Source organism: Phyllobates terribilis, unplaced genomic scaffold (genome assembly GCF_046119375.1).
Source record: "Phyllobates terribilis strain yellow unplaced genomic scaffold, ASM4611937v1 Scaffold_1__5_contigs__length_1240528914, whole genome shotgun sequence".
NCBI classification, from domain to species: domain Eukaryota; kingdom Metazoa; phylum Chordata; class Amphibia; order Anura; family Dendrobatidae; genus Phyllobates; species Phyllobates terribilis.
The window spans coordinates 343490930-343511397 of NW_027362761.1; the positions used below are offsets into that span (position 1 = coordinate 343490930).

Sequence of the window (20468 nt, forward strand, 5' to 3'; positions counted from 1 at the left end):
TAACCCTTCAGGTGCTTCACAGGAATTTTTGGAATGTGGAAGAAAAAAATGAACATTTAACTTTTTTCACAAAAATGTTACTTTAGACCCAATTTTTTTATTTTCACAGGGGTAACAGGGAAAAATGGACCCCAAAATTTGTTGTGCTATTTCCCCTGGGCACGCATATACCCCATATGTGGGGAAAAACCACTGTTTGGGCGCACGGCAGGGCTCGGAAGGGAAGGAGCGCCATTTGACTTTTTGATTGTAAAATTTGCTTGAATAATTAGTGGACGCCATGTTGCGTTTGGAGAGCCCCTGATGTGCCTAAACAGTGGAAACCCCCCACAAGTGACCCCATTTTGGAAACTAGACCCCCCAAGGCACCTATCTAGATGCATAGTGAGCACTTGGTGCTTCACAAATTGAAAAAGTATTTTTTTTTTTCCCACTTTTTCATTTTTTACAAATCAATTTGTGAAGCACTAGCTTCCAAAATGGGGTCACTTGTGGGGGAGCTCCAATGTTTAGGCACACAGGGGCTCTCCAAATGCAACATGGCATCCGCTAACAATTTGAGCCGATTTTCCATTCAATTTGTTAGCGGACGCCATGTTGCATTTGGAGAGCCCCTGATGTGCCTAAACAGTGGAGCTCCCCCACAAGTGACCCCATTTTGGAAACTATACCCCTCAAGGATTTAATTAAGGGGTATAGTGAACATTTTGAACCCAGAGGTACGACACAGAATTTGATAACATTAGGTCATCATATTGAATAAGTTGTCATTAGTCTTGAGCGCAAGTGCTCGCTACTTGAGTTTGCATCGGGTACTCAGGTATGCACCATGTACTGCGTGTGCTCGAGTGACATGCTCGAGTCCCTGCCCCGCATGTTTCACGGTTATTAGACACCCAAAAAAAAAAAAACATGCGGGGATCGCTTGTGCATGGCAGGCAATCCCCGCAAAGTTTTTTTTGGCCGCGAAGCATATGGGGCGGAGACTCGAGCATGTCACTCAAATACCCACGATACTCAATGCATACCAGAGCACCCGATGCAAACTCAAGTAGCGAGCACTTGCGCTCAACACTAGTCGCCATATCGTCATCTTTTTTTCTTACTTTTGAAAAAAATCCCAACTCCATCACAACCCTAACCCCAAACCCAGCCCTAACCCTAGAACAAACCTAACCCGAGAGTTTATTTTTGACGCCGTTCCTCGTGCAGTATAAGTGATTAGACGACTTTATTCTTCAGGTCGGTGCGATTACAGCGATACCAGAATCATATGGGGTTTTTATGACTGACAGCTGACACACACTAAAAGACGCATTTTTTGTAAAATCTAGTTTTTGCATCGCCATATTTTGGGAGCTATAATTTTTCCAGATTTTGGCAGACAGAGTCATGTGATGGCTTGTTTTTTGCGGGATGAGTTGATGTTTTTATTGGTGCCATTTTTCTATCGCTTTCTATTCCGATTTTTGGGAGGCAGAATAAACAAAAACCAACAATTCAGGAATTGGTTTTTTTTTTTTTTTCTTATTCTGCTCCACGTGTGGTAAAATTGATAAGGTAGCTTTATTCTTCGGGTCAGTACGTTTACAGCGGTACCACATTTATATAGTTTTTCTATGTTTTGCACTTTTACATAAAAGCAATTTTATAGAAAAAATTATTTTTTAGCATCGCTTTATTCTGAGAGCTGTAACTTTTTTATTTTTCGGCTGATGGAGCTGTATAGCGGCTTGTTTTTTGCAGGACGAGAAGACTTTTCAGTCTTTTTGATCGCATGTTATTCCATTTTTGTTTGGCGGTATGATGATAAACGAAGCAAAAAACAATGCTTTATTTATTTATTTTTACAGTGTTCACTGAAGGGGTTAACTAGTGGGACAGTTTTATAGATCAGGTCGTTCCGGACGCGGCGATACCAAATATGTGTACTTTTATTGTTTTTTGGGGTTGTTTTTTTTATAATATTTATTGATGGGTACATTATATTTTTATTTTTGGTGGATTATTTTTTTAAAATATTTTTACAATTTTTTTTTATTTTTTTTTCACTTTATGACAGTTTTTTTACTTTTTTACTTTGTCCCACTATGGGACTTTCACTTTTTTTTCTCTGATCGCCTGCATGGCACAGGAATGGAGCACCATCCCTGTACCATGCAGGCTGTCAGCGCTGGACAGGGAGAAGATAGTTTGGAGATGCACTGCGCATGTCCAAAAAATCTTCCTGCTGTCTGGTGACCCGGATGTGTTGTCATGGCAACATCCTGGAAGCCACGGCAGACCGCGCTGGAGGCCGGACAAGGAGGTGAGTATTCCGATCACCTCCCCTTAGCCACCGCAATGCTGCGATCGTTAATGTGCCGGGAGCGGTGCGGGACCGATCCCTGCACATAGCACCGGGTGTCAGCTGTGACAATCAGCTGACACCCGGCGGCGATCGCGCCCGCACAGCCTGTGTGCAGGCGAAATCGCCAGGGAATCTAAATACGTATCTGGTCCATAAGTCCCAGGGCACAGATACGTACTAATATGCCCTATGTCGTAAAGGGGTTAAAGGGGTTTTCCCACAAACGAAAGTTCATTTTAATCAATAGATCTTGGAATAATAATAATTTCCACAATTTGATGTGTTTAGCTAAAATGTTCCTGTGCTGAGATAATCTTATAAATGTGCCCTTGCTGTGTACTGTGTAATGGCTGTGTCTGACCCTGTACGGAACATGGTCTGATCATACCACAGCTCCTGGGCAGGGGAGGATCTAAAAGAGTATACAGACAGGACAGCACTGGATCACAGCTAAATCTTTTAGTGATGTAAAACATTTCCCTGCCTGTTTTTAAACAATGTTTTACCTCACAAAAAGGATCAGCTGTGATCCCGTACTGTACTGTCTGTACACTCCTGTTTCCTCACCTGCCAAGGAGATGTGGTATGATCAGACTGTTTCGTACATGGTCAGACACGACCATCACACAGTACACAGCAGGGGCACATTTATAAGATTAAATAAAATGTTCCTGTGCCGAGATAAACACATCCAATTGTGAAACGTATTATTATTCCAAAATCTATTGATTAAAATTAACTTTTGTTAGTGGGAAAACCCCTTAAAGTCCTAGCTCTACAGGTTCTGATTAGTGCACCTGGCATAGCCCTGCATATAACCAGGCTGGCTGTTCTCCTTAGTCAGTCTGCTCAGGGAAGCTGACCAGACTGGATGTGTCTTGGAGCTGAAGAGAGACAGACCAGAATCCCTCTCTGAGAAGAGTCTGTACAGGCCATGTTAAACGAACTGCAAGTATCAGTGGTTGCTATGGACAATAGCCGTTTAGTTTGACCGAGTTGGGGCTAGCTCAGCTGTGTATGAGTAGCCAGGGTCTGCTCTGTTTAGTTAGTGTCTGGAAAAGGCTAGGGATTTATGTTTAGGAGTTTGTTTTTGGTGCTGTGCAACCTGTGGAAAGCAATAAAAACTGCATGTGTTTGGACCAAAACTGCATTGCCTGTGTGACTGCAACCTAAGGCCTAACGCCTACTAGAGAAAGATTTCTGGATAAAACTCTGAAGATTTTTCATACACTCGTCTGCAGCCATCCTGCAGCCACACAATTCAGAGTCCGCCATACACATACAGTGGGGAAAAAAAGTATTTAGTCAGCCACCAATTGTGCAAATTCTCCCACTTAAAAAGAGGAGAGAGGCCAGTAATTGACATCATAGGTAGACCTCAACTATGAGAGACAAAATGAGAAAACAAATCCTGAAAATCACATTGTCTGATTTGGAAAGAATGTTTTTTCAACTTTTGGCGGAAAATAAGTATTTGGTCAATTACAAAAGTTCATCTCAATATTTTGTTATATATCCTTTGTTGGCAATGACAGAGGTCAAATGTTTTCTCTAAGTCTTCACAAGGTTGGCACACACTGTTGCTGATATGTTGGCCCATTCCTCCATGCAGATCTCCTCTAGAGCAGTGAAATGCTTCTTATGAAGCCACTCCTTCGTTGCCCTGGCGGTGTGCTTGGGATCATGGTCATGCTGAGAGACCCAGCCACGTTTCATCTTCAATGCCCTTGCTGATGGAAGGAGGTTTGCACTCATAATCTCACGATACATGGCCCCATTCAATTCTTTCATGTACACAGATCAGTCGTCCTGGTCCCTTGGCAGAGAAACAGCCCCAAAGTATGATGTTGCTACCCCCATGCTTCAGAGTAGGTATGGTGTTCTTTGGATGCAACTCAGCATTCTTTCTCCTCCAAACACGACGAGTTGTGTTTCTACCAAACAGTTCTACTTCTGTTTCATCTGACCATATGACATTCTCCCAATACTCTTTTGGATTATCCAAATGCTCTCTAGCAAACTTAAGATGGGCCTGGACATGTAATGGCTTAAGTAGGGGGATACATCTGGCATTGCAGGATCTGAGTCCCTGGCGGCGTAGTGTGTTACTGATGGTAGCCTGTGTAACGTTGGTCCCAGCTCTCTGCAGGTCATTCACTAGGTCCCCCCGTGTGGTTCTGGGATTTTTGCTCACCGTTCTTGAGATCATTTTGACCCCACGGGGTGAGATCTTGTGTGGAGCCCCAGATCGAGGGAGATTATCAGTGGTCTTGTATGTCTTCCATTTTCTAATTATTGCTCGCACAGTTGATTTCTTCACACCAAGCTGCTTGCCTATTGCAGATTCAGTCTTCCCAGCCTGGTGCAGGGCTACAATTTTGTTTCTGGTGTCCTTCGACAGCTCTTTGGTCTTCACCATAGTGGAGTTTGGAGTGTGACTGAGGTTGCGGACAGGCGTCTTTTATACTGCTAACAAGTTCAAACAGGCGCCAGTACTACAGGTAATGAGTGGAGGGCAGAGGAGCCTCTTAAAGAAGAAGTTACAGGTCTGTGAGAGCCAGAAATCTTGCTTGTTTGTAATTGACCAAATACTTATTTTCCACCAAAATTTGAAAAAATTTCTTTCCAAATCAGACAATGTGATTTTCAGGATTTGTTTTCTCATTTTGTCTCTCATAGTTGAGGTCTACCTATGATGTCAATTACAGGCCTAACTCATCTTTTTAAGTGGGAGAACTTGCACAATTGGTGGCTGACTAAATACTTTTTTTCTCCCCCGCTGCATACGTTCTATTTCAACAGCAAGCATGTGTCTATCAGAGAGAAGTAGGGATAATAAGTCAATACTAGACAATATCTCACCGAAGAACAAAAGGGATTAGGCATGCTAAAATCCCACTGCCCAATCCTTCTCTACCCGGAGGTTGAATGTTTTTCGGACACGTTTGTTATTATTTACCTGCATGATGAAGGAAAGCTTCAAAATCAAACGCTACATTTGGTGTGGTTCGAATACCTACAATGAAATAGAAAAAGAAAATTTAAAATTAGTAAGCCAGTAACATTGTTTTGGTAGAATACTGATGTGCCATCACTGACCCATGAATGCTAAAAACTTATCCTGCAGATAAACCTGCAATGGGCAAACTATTTTCAGTCAATTTATTAAAGGGGTTGAACACTATTTGAGTAATCACTTTTGAATCCTGTTCCCCTCCAATGAAATAATAACACTTATACTAACCTGGCTCTCCCGGGGATTCCATGACACATGTCACGCGATCCCTGCAGTCAATCAGCGCTTTCTTCACTCTCCTCTTGCTGCTGTATCATTTCCTCTGGATATCTTCATTTGTCAGAAGGCAGGGAGAGTGAAGCCAGCGCTAATTGGCTGCAATCTCATGTGAGGTAACAATGTCACACAATCCCCGGGAGAGACCTTGCAGACACTGCTGAAACAACACCAGCACCAGAGGGGAGTAGAAGTGCTGTTATTTTACTTGTGGGTGTATGGGGGGGGGGGGGGGACAGAGATTCAGAAGGGGTTGTCCCAGTAGCGGACAACACCTCTACTGATACAAAATAATAATTATAATGTTTTAAAAAAAAAAAAGCCAGAAAAAGAGTAAGGGGAAAAACTAAACATTAACAGCATGTAGATCAGTCAAAGTCATTTTTGAAACATTCAGATCAATATTTTTTATATTAAAACAAAGAGACGAGAGGGAGACACAGTGGTGGAGTTCAAAATTTGTTTGAGACACAAACCCATCTCCGGATCTACCTAAGAAATCCTTCAGCTTCTCATTTCTTCAAAAGGGAGTCCATCCCATTTTTTACCCAATCTGAGAGCAGCATAATGTAGGGTCAGAGATTCCAGCGAGGAGTCACTTACTGGGCTGCTAGCTATCATTTTGATAAAATCCCTGTTTTATCTGTTGTTGTAGATCTTGCTGTTGTCAGAATGTTGCATAACGCCGCCCACATCACTGATTGACAGCTCTCTGACCATGCACAGTATACACAGAGAGCAGCCAATCAGCGGTGTGGGCGGGGGTATAAAGTGCTCATGAATATGCTGGACTTCCTGGCAGCAGGTTTACTAGTCCACTAGTGATAAAAATTACTGTTTTATCAGCAGGAGATTATCAAAACTATAGCAAGCAGCCCAGTAAGTGACATCATTGGAATCAGGGTCTCTGTCCCTACATTATGCTGCTCTCAAGTTAAAAGGGAAAAACCTGGTGACAGATTCTCTTTAACCCGCTCTAGTATGGTTGCCATGACAACACTAATAGCACGGCATGATCACTTAGATGATGTGGTTTCTATTGACCACAGCATCAAAAAGGGTTAAACTGAAGCCAACTCTGATCACTGCTGGCATGGAACGAGCTCTGGACATCCGGACCAAACATGACAAATGTACATCATGTGGGGCTAGTCTATTGATTCTCAAAGCATAACGCATGAACAACCAATACAATGTAATAAGGCTGTGTTCACATGAAATGGATAGCTTTTAAATTTAAAGACTTGATATTCTAGGCAGAAAATCCACAATACAGTACCAATGTAGTGGATGAGTGTTTACCAAATCTTACCCTCATACTGTGTAATGTCTTAGATCCGGAGCAGGTCAACTTGTGCTCCAGATTTTCTCCACAATTTTTTCTGGTTAAATTTAATTGGCAAACTATTGGCATCTTTTTTGTTGTTGCTGAAGCATTTCTGAAGATAATCTTAAAGAGTTTGTCAACCTTTAGGATCTATTTTTTTTTATCTTACATAAATACATGTAATTGGGACTAAAAATTATTTTTGCAATTGGGTTTCATTAAACATTTTGCTCCGTTTCCCTTCTGTAGCCTCTATGTTGCACTGTCTACTGCTGGCTGCTGTATGAGTAAAACTTAATCTGTCAGTGAGCGCGCTGTGACTGTCGCAGTCAGACGGCCGTATAACAGGGACGACGATCGCATCGCAATGCTCGGACTGGCCGGCGGCTCTCCTCACCTGAGCGTGGCAGCTGCATAGAAATACGTGCTGTCACGCTCCGGTCAGAAGAACCGCTGGCCAGTCCAAGCACCGCAATGTGATCATAATCCCTGTTATATACGGTCATCTGACTGCGTCCTAAGGGTATGTTCACACGTTGCGTTTTTCCATGCAAATTTTCAGCTGCATTTTACAGTACCAGCCAAGTCCATGAGATTTCAGAAACCTCATGCACACTGCTGGTTTGTCATCAGTATTTTGTGCTTTTGCTTGTTTTTTCGCTAAATAAAGCATTTTTCACCCATTGAAAGTAATGGGTAGTGGGAAAAAAAATGCTGAAAGAACGCAGGTATCAGGTTTTGCTACGTTTTTGGTGCCAAAACCTAAGGAAGTCAAATTGGGTTTTTTTTTTTGTCACTAAACTTTATCTGCATGCACAAGAGACAAATGGACAGTGACAAAAAAACCTGTAAAAAAATGCAGCAAAAATCAAAGAAAACATGCTTTTTTGAGGCAGAAACTTGACTGCCAAGGGAGCAGGTTTTGGTGCAAAAAAAAAAAAGTACCAAAAATGCCCTCTGTGAACATACCCTAAAGGAGAATTTGTAACTTTTTTTATCTGTCTGTCTTTCTCTGAGCTCATCTAAGCTGATTTATGACCACAGAACACAAGTTTAAATATGCTGGGAAACACAGCAACATTTTAATAATACCCTCATTCTAAAAAATGATTCTTAGCCTCAAGTACATACATTCAAGTAATAAGTGCACATGACTTCACCATACCACACACACTCCCCACAGAAAGGGCCACCTGCTCATATGCGAGCAATAGGCAAAAATGACCATTTGGCTGCACAGACAATACGGGGGACCTCCGGAGAATGCGGTGAATTATGGGTCATATTTTCTGAATACACAAGGAGCACATTTTATAGTTCTAAATGATATCCTAATAAATAATATATAGCAATGATGAATGCCAATCCGCAGTTCCTCTAATAACATGCTTACTTTTATTTGTCTAGACACTATGGCCTACGGGGAGTTTTCTCCCGTCCTATTTTCCGTGTCTATTACTGATGATTACATTTGTGATGTTCTAGCCCCAAAACATCGCTCCTTACTTCGAAGAACCAGAAAGGCTGAAGGATTTCATGTACATTTCAATAAAAGATGCATCGTAAAAACAATCTAATTTTGATCATTTACTAGGCTAATAGCGATGTGCGCTGCCCGATGGGAACGATGGAGACTCTACATTCTCAGGACTTTCACTTCTAGCAGCAAACTTGAAAGTTATCTTTGGAAGTTGTTAAAACAGACGCTATTGGAATTTTCAGCCCCTAAAAACATCCACGTCGCTCAGAACATCAGCAGCATAGCATTTAATATCACTGGAAAATCTTACCTTGAGGTTGGATGTGGATTTTAGATATTGCTTGGGGCTACGAAATAATGAAAACGGAAAGAAGCCCTTTACTACAGAAAACAGAACATAATTCATACATCAGCGAGCGCCACACTGGCTTCCTCCATTCCCAGCAAGGCTAACGGGAGGCAGCGGGATTTGGAGGATAAATGTGCTGCAGACAGCCACACGGCTGGCCGGAAAGTCCTCACGTTTTGCTTTCAGAAGGAATAAATTGTCATTCAGCAAAAAGTATCACAAAGAGCAGTAAAACAGGCTGGTTCCCATAAATCAGGGAAAGCGAAAAGATCTCGTGTCAAACATAAGCAGAACTTTGGTGAAAACAAACAAGTTTTTCAGGCTTTTTTCCCGTAAATAAAAATGACTGTGTAACCTTGTAACCTGATCTTCTTCTGCACCACCTCCATGTATCCTCTGTGCTCCCTGTATCTGGATGCTCAGAGAATGAGTAGAAGGGCTCATACCCATGTGAGGAGAAAAAAAACAAAAACGATCCAATATATGAACCGAAAAAAGGGTCATGCGATTTTCTCACCTAGCATCCAATTGCCATGCAATCCTATTTCAATGCAATTTTAACATGGGCTTTTGCATAGGGGAACTGTCTAGGTCATTTACACATTTCCATAGAAAACTTCTTCACTACACATAAACATACATACATACATATACATAGATATAAATATGCAAGTGAGATGTATATTCTGTGTTTTGCAGGTGTTGTTTACTGCACGTCATCCTATGGATGCGCCATTTCTGGGGCGGCTGACGGCTGGTGTTTCTAGCCTGGGAGGGGACCAATATTCATGGCACCCTTCCTGGGCTATTAATATCAGCCCCCAGCTGTCTGCCTAGCCTTTGCTGGCTGTTAAAATAGGGGGACCCCCATGTCAATTTTTAGGGGGGTCCCCCATTTTAATAGCTAGTAAAGGCTAGGTATTCAGCTGGGGGCTGATATTAGTAGCCTGGGAAGCTCCATTGGTATTTACCCCCTTCCCAGGCTTCAAACATCTGCCCCAGCCATCTGCTTAACCTCCGCTAGAGAATAAAATTACGGGGGACTCCGTGCCATTTTTTTTTAAATTCTTTAATTTAACAATAAATGACAACACAGCAACACAGTCACTGTACTAATTATATCTGTCACTGACATCTTTCTATGTATGTATAGCTATTCTCTCTATTCTATAATGTTGGGTACTGCTGTGATTTTACAGTATGTGGCTGATGAATAGTCGGGTTTCAAGGAGATGGGTGCATGAAAATCGGACAGCACTCCCATGGTCCGAGTGCCGTGCAATTTTTTTTCACGCACCCATTGACTTGCATTGGCGAGTCTCGTCCGAGATAAGTGGCAATACGCAGCATGCTGCGATTTTTTTTCTCAGTCCGATTTCAGCTGAGAAAAAAAAAATAAAAAAATGAAAAAAAATAATAAAAAAATCGCAGATGAGATGTGCCTCATCGTATAACATTGGTCAGAGTGCAATCAGATTTTTTTTTTTTTATTGGATTGCACTTGTCCGTTTTCCTTGCATACGAGTATGAGCCCTTACCGTGAGCAATGCAAGACCTTCAATGAATGTCAGGCCAAAATACTGACTACGTAATTCTCCATTGTATTCTGTTGTCTATTAAAGAAAAGGCAGAAAATCTGGCAAAAGCACAAGTAATCCTGGTGATGGCAACTTATCAAAGCTCAGAAATGTGTCTTCGGCTTTAACCCCTTTACCACCTTGGGTTTTTCAGTTTTTCTGCATTTTCGTTTTTTGCTTCCCTTCTTCCTGGAGCCATAACTTTTTTATTTTTCAGTCAATATGGCCGTGTGAGGGCTTATTTTTTGTGAGACGAGTTGTACTTTTGAACAACACCATTGGTTTTACTAGATTGTGCACTGGAAAATGGGAAATAAATTCGAAGTGTGGTGAAATTCCAAAAAAAGTGAAATTCTACAATTGTTTTTTTTTTTTTTTTTTTTTTTTTTTAAGCATGTTCACTAAATTCTAAAACTGAACATCCATTATGTTTCCCCAGGTGATTACGAGTTCGTAGATACCAAGTATGTATAGGTTCTTTTTTATTTAAGTGGTGAAAAAAAAAAATTCAAAAGACTGTATAAAAAAAAAAAGTCGCCATTTTCCGAGACCCGCAGCGTCTCCATTTTTCGGGATCTGGGGCCGGTTGAGGGCTTATTTTCTGCACGCTGAGCGGTCGTTTTTATTGATACCATTTTGGGGTAGTGAAGATGTTTTGATCGCCCGTTATTGCATTTTAATGCAATTTTGCGGTCACCAAAAAAAAAAGGAATTCTGGCGTTCTGATTTTTTTTCTCGTTACGCCGTTTACCGATCGGAATTGTTATTTGATATTGATAGATCGGGTGATTCCGAGCGCGGCGATACCAAATGTGTATTTTTTATTGTTTTATTTTGAATGGGGCGAAAGGGGGGTGATGTGAACTTTTATATTTTTTTAATACTTTTAAAAACTTTTTTTTTACTTTATTAGATGCTTCAATAGTCTCCATAGGATCATCCGATCGCCTTTGTTACACACAGCAGGGCTTCAACAGATCGGCTATGACAACCGCAGGAGTCTCCTGCAGACCCCGGGTTGTCATGCCAACCCACCGGCGACTCGCAGTCATGTGACGGGCTCTCTGTTGGGTGGGTCTTATGACGCGCTTCCGGCGCGTGCCGCTGTCAAGAGTTTGACAGCGGCATTTAACATGTTAACAGCCGGGGGTGGATCGCGATTCCATCCGCGGCTGTTAGGCACACATGACAACTGATCAGATCAGCTGTCATGTCCCCGGAAAGGTGAAGGCCCATCACCGGAGACCACGCCAGAGAGGAGGATGTGACCTAGGACGTACTCATACGTCCATGGTCATAAAGGGGTTAACAGCTGCGGCAGTGCTCTGTACGCGGCTGTTAACCTGTTAAATCCCGCTGTAAATCAATGACAGCGAGATTTAACACGCAATGGCCGGAAGCGCATCATTAATTCTGCCCATCCGCGCATGATAGCCGGAGGTCTGCTGATGACCCCCATGCCTGTCATTACGATCCTCCAGTAAACGCTGACCATGAGATACTGATAGCGATTTTCTTTATACATATCTGTGCTGAAGCACTGTTATGTGTAGCACAGGTGATAGGACAGTCACAACTTCAGGTCTCCTAAGGGGACTATCAAATAAAGTAAAAAGAAAAAAAAAATTTTGAAAAATGTGGGGGGAACCCAACCCCCCCCACCCCACAAATGTTCAAGTCACCCCCCTTTTGCCTCATTGAAAATAAAACAAAAAAAAAAATTAAAAAAAATATGCATATTTGGTTTTGCCGTGTTCAGAAATGTCCGATCTATCGAAATATAAAACAAATTAATCCAATTGGTAAACAGCACAATGAGAAAAAAAATCAGAATGCCAGAATTACATTTTTTTTTTTTTTTTTTTTTTGGGTCGCTGCAACATTGAAATAAGATGCAATAACAGGCGATCAAAACATCGTACCTGCTCCAAAATAGTATCAATAAAAATGTTCTCAGGGTGCAAAAAATAAGCGGCAAATGTTACGAGTCTTTTATTAACGACAGTCTCGGGAAATGAGGACTAACCAACAACAAAAAAAAATTTTTCATGCAAATGTCTGAATTTTTTTTTACCACTTATAAAAAAAAAAAAAAAGGTTATGGATCTAGGAAGAAATGGAGGGGAAAAAAAAGGAAAATGGCCCCGGGGTGGCAAGTTCCTTTTTCAAAGTAATCTGTCGCCAGATTTATGCTTTCTAATATGGGGGCAGGATAAAATAGGGACAAAGGACCAAACTCCGGCTATGTGTCACTTACTGGGCTTTTTACTGTAGTTTTTGGAATATCATTGTTTAATCTACTGCAGCTCTGGTAGTCTTCTCAATGATAAGCTACACCAGTCATTGGCTGCTTTCTGCCTATGCAGATGGTAGGCAGAAAGCTGTCAATCAGTGTTGGGTGGAATAAGAAAAGCCTATGAATATTGAAAACCACAGTGCAGGAGCTCATCAATGAGAGGACTTGTAGTGGAGCAGCAGATATCAAAACTACAGGAAGAAGGCCAGTAAGTGACCCAGCGATAGAATCAAGGTCTCTGCCTCTACATCATGTTGCTCTTAAGAAGGGCAGAAAAAAAAGCGACAGATTTAATCACTTTATGATCACTGGGGTAAAACCACCATCAATCCAGAGAATGAATAGGATACAACTTTGGTGTAGCATTGTATCCACCGCTTTTTTCTTGCACAGTTGTGCTCGCTTTCACTTGACTATGTAGGAACTTGCCGCCCATTCACGTGAAGGTTCCTTGCAAAAGCAGGTGGCTGACATCTTAGGCTGACATCCTTTTTGATTTAAGTTTAAAGAATGGGAAAGTTGAAATTTACAAGTCAAGCAATTAAAAATAATACATAAAAAGTGTGGACCTCAAGCCATAATTTATTTTATTCAGGTCATGGGGTCCATCATCCCTTCTCAATAGCCTACCTCAATGCTTAGTTATGGTAAAAGCATATAAAAATGGAATTATCCACTTTACAAGACACGTTGAGAAATGAACTAGGAGACGAGTATACAAAATGCAAAGAAAATAAAAATCTATAAAAATAATAATTTCCTACCCAGTGTTTTGCCGCAGCTTCCTTCATCTTGTACGTAAATGCAACTGCAAATCTAAAAAAAAGGTATTGTACAATAGTAAAATGAAACAAGTATATATGATTAATGCCACAAGCATTAATATTATAATAATAATAATAATAATAATAAGCATGCACAAAAAGACTACTGAGCGTGTACACAATCTTATGCTGCAGATTAACAACGAAGCATTAAAGAGCTGTTATTTTTTAGGTTAAACTGCCTATAAGGATTATAAAGAAAGGAACCATAAACCACCAATTAGGTACTAAAAATATTATTTTATTAACGTACGGTATATTAGAACATGTAATCAAATGGATTTCAAGAGGGAGGGATACGAAATAACAGCATTTAACCACCATAGTAAATCTCAAGTGACATGGGAAATGATATTGATACATACACCGACCATTATTCAAAGAGATCCACTATAACCAGAAGCCATTACTATTTTTCAGACGCTAAAGAATGGCACCAACAATAATGTAATGTGAAGTGCTTACCCAAAAGGTGAATGTTGCAAGACCCTCTACATAGTTCAAACGTGGGATTCACATGTTGCTTTCAACCTCTTATGAACGCATCTAGTGAAATACATGTTGGGGCTGCGTGGAGGGTCATGCAGTATTCACCTTTTGGGTAAGCACTGCACTTTGCATTAAAGGGAATTTGTCACAAGGTGTGAATGTAATCCGAAAGCAACATTATTTAAGGGCAGAGACCCTGATTCTAGCGATGTATCACTTACTGGGCTGCTTGCTGTTATTCTGATACAATCACTGTTTTATCTGCTGCAGATCTAGCAGTGCTCAGAATGCGGAGTCCGGTATAACCCGGCCCACATCACTGATTAGCAGCTTTCTGTGCACACTACAACTTGACAGAAAGCTGCCAATCAGTGGTGGGGGGGGGAGGGTTACACAGAGCAGTTGACTAGGAGGCACAGGCAGCTAGTCCTGCAGTAATAATCTTCTGCTGATAAAACCAATCGGTTTGGAATCTGTGTGCCAATCGGTGGGACCCAGCAATCAGACCCCCACCGATCCATTAGTTATCACCTATTCTGGGGATAGGTGATAAAGAGGGTGTCCGATAAAAACAAGTTAAGGCCTTGAAATGAAGCCACTTTAAATAGAATACTGCTACAACTAAAATGTAAGAAATAGGGCTTAGACCTAGTTATCAATTGGGAAAAGGAACTAAGCGCAATATCTGGAATGTGACATTCTTAAATGAGTTCTCCAGGAATACAAAAAAAACTAAAAGGAAGTGTTATAATAAATAAATTCCTAAATATATCCAAGTAACAAATCGCAATCGTTTTAACGAGAGAGGTAATCACTATAGAAATAAAATGGCCGCTGTCCTGTTACACTGACATAGACCTGATCTAGAATGTTAGGACAGGAGCCTGGGCAGGAGCCTTGGGAGCCTGGGCAGGAGCCTTGGGAGCCTGGGCAGGAGCCTTGGGAGCCTGGGCAGGAGCCTTGGGAGCCTGGGCAGGTCGTATCTCCAGGTCAGAGGTGGAGCGTCCTACTGCACATGCTCATCGCCTCCTGTCCTGAGATTCTATGTCCGGCCTCTGTCAGTGTAACAAGACTGCAGACATTTTAAATTCTATAGTGATTACCTCTCTACACAAAACTATTGAGACTTTTTAATTAAATGTATTTAGGAATTTATTTACAATGACAATGAGATTTCCTTTAGTTATTTATTTCTTTCTTTCTTTTCTATTCCCGGAGAACCATTTTAAAAGTAGAAAGCAAGAAAGAGCACATGTAAGGTGTCTGGTTTCTACTAAGGACTCAGACATCAGTGATTATTCCTGTACACAACAAAACAGGTTCTCCATCAGTATTGTGGATCAGATATGAATCATTGTTTGGTCAGTGTTACAGTTTTAAGATTCTCCTACCAAACAAACATGAAAATCAGCCAGCGTTACAATGCAACTAGCAGAACATCCAAGTGATAGACGATTTTTTCACTGACCCATAGACTCTAATCAAAACTGGACATGATTCTGTGTTTTGGTGCAGACCGCTTGATCCACAAAAACCCGTGGACGTGTAAACAGCACTATATACTACAATGGGCATGTGTTATATCAGTGACAAACACAGATCACAGAGAGAAGTCATATGTGAAAACTGAATGTCTGAATAGGGCCTGTAGGGGTGAAAGAAGCATGTAATATGTCCATGGTGTGGTTAAAGAATACAGGAGGAGTCGGGGGAGATAGCTGTTGGCCAAATGATGGTTTGTCAGATGCCTAAACCGTATGGTAATCTATTAAGTCTCAGGACATCAAAATGGCAAATCATATAGATCTTAGAGGGAAGCAAATCACTGCGTTCTTTGAACTGTAAGCAAACCCAAATTTAGTCATACATAAGTCTGATAAGGCAGGTTGTGTTGTGGTTTTGGATTCTGGTTTGTATTGTAAATTAGTGTAGGACATCTTGGATACAGAAGAATATATTGTAGGTTGACTAGTAATCCAGTGAATGCTTGGAAAATCGAGTTGATGTGAATAATAGACGAAGGAATAGCTTTGGGAGTTCTGAATGAATTATTGGTAATTAACTGCAGAAAATCCTGTAATCCCGATCTCTCAATGACAAACTCAGCACCTGGGTTGATTAACATCGGCAGCCTCTGTTCTGAAGGATTCCAAGGGATTTGAAGAATAGTTTGTCAGTTATACGGCCATTTATATAGTGACAGTTAGTTGTTAGTGGTTGTAATTAGTGATGAGCGAGGGTGTTCTGTTAACCCTTTCGGCGAGCATGCTCGGGTGCTCACCGAGCATTTGTGACGTGCTTGAATGTTATGTTAGAGTCACTGTGTGTGCAAGATTTGCGACTGTTTGACAGCTTTAATACATGTGAGGAATGGCTAACAAACAGGCATTCCTCACATGTATTAAAGCTGTCAAACAGACACAAATCATGTGCACGGAATGACTAACATAACATTCGAGCACTTCGAAGATATTCGGAAACCACCCAAGCATGCTTGCTCATCCCTAGTTGGGTAACCATGGATACCTAAGCTACTGCAATGCCCTGCACATGAGGTAAACTATATTACATTTCTAATTGGAGACAACTGCTGCTGCTAGTACCACTTCGATATATTGGGATAGGATCTTAGAGATGGGAATACCCCTTTAAGTGCACCTTCCCACCTACCTTTTTTTTGCCCCATTTCCACACCTTCTCTTTGATTGGCAGCTTTGGCATTATAGAGACAGAGAATGGCGGAGATATATGGAAAATAAAAAGATAGGAAGGTGCACTTAATTATTTGGTCAAGGGTGTACCGAACACCTCTACTTGGCTTGAATAATCAATATGTGCTCACAGAGTCCCTTTAAATGTTCTATTAGGGGCGGTGATTTGAAAAAAGTGTGGGAAAGTGGATACTTAGAGGGTACCCGTCACCTCCAGAAATGCTATTTACCAGCAAATATAGTGGTAATCTGCAAGTACTGTAACTAGTGTTCAAACTATGCCTGGCTACAATACTGGAACACCGGCTACTATTCTCCTTGCCACTCACTTCCAGTATCCGCTCCGGGGGGGGGGGGGACCATACTGTAGCATTTCTGGAGGTGACAGCTTCTCTTTCATCTCATTACTAAAATACCCACAGTAATGAATTTCAGAAATGACTGGTCATGCATCCATTCAATTGCATTTATTCTCTGCTTACCCGTCATGTAATTGATAGCTACTGCACTTTATTTTACTTGTGAGTTAATAAAGAGGTGTCCACATGGGATTGGTTGTTGTGAATTTAAATATTTTATCCGGCATTCCAGCAATGACTACAATCAGCAAGAACATTGGTGACATATCAGTGACGGCACATGGAGATGGAGATGCCCTTTTAATGCAGAATAAAGGAATTAGTTTTCATTTTGCATCATGTATGGGCAGCAGCCATAGTTCCACATGGTGGAATAATGAGGACATTTGTTGGCTAGGACTCCTTGGTTTCCTGGTATCTGGATTGTGGAGATATCTGGTCTTCAGTTGTAATGATGTGTGCTTGCTGATACAGGCATATTGGTATAAGCTCAGCTCATCTCTTATATTTCGGGGGTGCTGTGCGTTGAGGTCTCCAATTGGGTCACATCTTTAGCTACAAATAGGAAATCACTAAGCAATTTTTTTTTAGAAATCAATCTTTGGTGCAAAATTGCATGATAGGGTCCATAATTTTTGTGTCGCATTTATAAAAGGAGCCTTGTGCCTACTTTCAGAAAACAAAGGGTAAATGATTAGAATATTTATAGAGGACTTTATATTTTAGAATTCAGTTATTACATACATCAAAAATTGGAAAACTGTCCACAGGCAGCCCGACAGTGATGGGGTTAAAAGAATTCAGACTTTCTGAATTTTTTCACTACAGACATGGAGAGGGGCGCCCCCTCCGACAGTTTCAATTCCTCCTTCAGCTGTGTGGAATACGAGCTCCTAGTACGAGCTGCCGCCCCGGTTCCAGTATCACTTTCATGTTCTCTTCAGAGCTACCTCTTTATTCCCATCTCACTCACTACATGTTACGTTTTATTGCTTCCAAAAGTTAAAAGGGTTGTGGCCACCTCTAGGAACATTTTTTTGCAACTTAAATTCATATATTTGGGCCTAAAAAAAAAAAAAAAAAAAAAAAAAAAAATCATATTTGCAATTCAGTTTCATTAAAAATTTGCACCGTTTGGCTTTTACAGGCTGCACATTCAACACTGATATAGTCTGTGGTCATAAATCAGCTTAGAAGAGCTCAGGAAAAGACAGATAACCATTAGAAATACTTCCACTGGATCATTCTAATGAGCTCATGACGGATTCTAAGCTAAAAGGGGTATTCCCATCTCCAAGATCCTATCCTAATATGTAGTAGGTGTAATAATAATATCAAATACCAGCAATTAGAAATGTAGTATAGTTCTTCTGATTCACTTCCCTGTGCAGGGCATTGCAGCAGCTTAGGTATCCATGTTACGACCACTCCTACAGTGACAGTTAGTTAGCCGTTAGTGGTCGAAACCAAGGATACCTAAGCAACTGCAATGCCCTGCACAGGGAAGTGAATCAGAAGAACTATACTACATTTCTAATTAGAGATATTTGATGATATTATTACACCTACTACATATTGGGATAGGATCTTGGAGATAGGAATAACCCTTTAAATCATTTTCAAGCCAACAATAAATGCAATACAGGTGCTAAAAAAGGAAAACTCTGCAAATTTATGAAACCCGATTACAAAAATTATTTTTAAAACAAAAATACATGTACTTAAGCTAAAAAAAATAAATAAACAAATGGTCCAGGTGGACAACCCCTTTAATTCTACCAAAGCAATGGGACCTCCATTGATCCCGAGAATGCAGGGTGCTGCATCACCTTCCTAAGTGCTGGCTTTGCAATCAATCCACTGCTTTAACGGTGCAGATCCCTTTATTGCGGGATGCCAAGAATGCGGCTGAGCAGGAAAAAAAATTGTGAAGGGGATCCAGCACGTATACAAGCCCGAGACCCCGTCAAACTGAAGATCAGTGATGGTCCCAGGATGTGGTCCTGGCTATATTACATGTCTGGATGTAATTCCACAAGTTGTATCACTCATGCTTCTTGTGGACCACAATCAAATTTTTCTTATTGCGTAAAAGTGTCAGCGTAACTGAATCCAACGTTCTTTTTTTTTTAAATGACGGCCAGAAGCTTGTATGCTTAGGAAACTGTATAATTTAAAGGGGCTGTCCAGGCTTGGGACAAAAGTGTGCAGTCATTCTGTGTGACATTGGGACATTGACGCGAGCGGGTGGCCACATGACTGCACATATGGGATTTGCATTCTTCTGGTTCACGAGCCGACCACAATCCTCCAGCTTCTCTCAATGGAAGTGACTTTAGAGAAGCCGGATGAGTCTAGTTGGTTTGTGGCCACAAGAACGCAAATCGCATACATGCAGCCACGTGACCGACGGGGGAATGGTGGCAGGGTGCGCACTGCACGGTGTCACAGTCTGCAGATTTTTGCCCCAAGCTGGCACAACCCCTTTGTTTAGATGGTGGGCTACACACGCTATGAAAGACGAAGACTAGTGGAGTAGAAGAAAAGCCACACGGTTCGCTGATAAAGTATATCATCGGCTTTTCCTTCTCGTTTGAAGACTTTTGTACAATCACTGTACTTGTAAAAATGAATTGTAAAAAAAAAAAAACCAAGTCAAATAAAAGAACAATGTCCTGGAATAGCAAAAGGAGAAGTAGCTCTCTACTGTGCAGGACTATGTGACGCGGTGAGGAAGAGGAAGCTCTGTCACGCTCCGACACAAATTCCATGTGTCATAGGGAATTAACCCAGCACCACCTACAGCCTGAGGAAGTGTCATGTGATTCTGGGAAACATTCAGGTTATGTAGAAATAAGATGGCGTAACCTCAAACCCTGTCCCCATACCTGGCCTCGTCAAGCACAGCTCCCATCACCCTGCATTTCTCTTCATTCTTCACATCTTCGTTTACGTCCGTCCCACCAAAGATGACCCCAAAGGGTATCCTGTTAGCTGAAATTAAGATGGAAATTAACAAGTATGGTCAGGATTAAGACATAGGAAAAAGTACACTAACAGTCATCAAAATAAGAAGTAGTCACACAAATTACTGAAGAACAGTCATAACCCTCCTGTAGAAATCCCTCGCCCAATGCCCCGCTCTTTTAGCTGACTTTTCTCCTCCTCAGTGCTGTCCGCCAGGCATCATCTGAGATCTTCCTGTCCGCACGCTGGTCCTTCCCTGTGCCGCACTAAAAGTGACTACCAGCGACGACATAAACAAGCACGCAATCAGTTAACATACTGTCATATGTACTGTACTAGCATTGGAAGGTTCTTCATTAAAAGGCTAGTCATTTTTTACTTAATACATGTAATTGTGGTTAAAAAAAAATGTTTGCGATTGGATTTCATTAAAGAATTTTACCCCAT

The 20468-nt window shown here is 41.2% G+C and overlaps 1 protein-coding gene across 4 annotated transcripts in view; it reads right to left on the minus strand.

Annotated features, from left to right (window-relative positions):
* GLT1D1 (glycosyltransferase 1 domain containing 1) overlaps positions 1–20468 on the minus strand; it is a 205030-nt gene that overhangs the window by 172686 nt on the left and 11876 nt on the right. For all 4 annotated transcript variants that reach the window (XM_073676140.1, XM_073676138.1, XM_073676141.1 and 1 more), the window contains exons 3-6: positions 19943–20048; positions 13436–13487; positions 8760–8796; positions 5310–5366 (exon numbers count right to left, since the gene is read on the minus strand). In XM_073676140.1, the coding sequence (XP_073532241.1) occupies positions 5310–5366; positions 8760–8796; positions 13436–13487; positions 19943–20048 (252 nt within the window). The remainder of the gene's footprint in view (positions 1–5309; positions 5367–8759; positions 8797–13435; positions 13488–19942; positions 20049–20468) is intronic.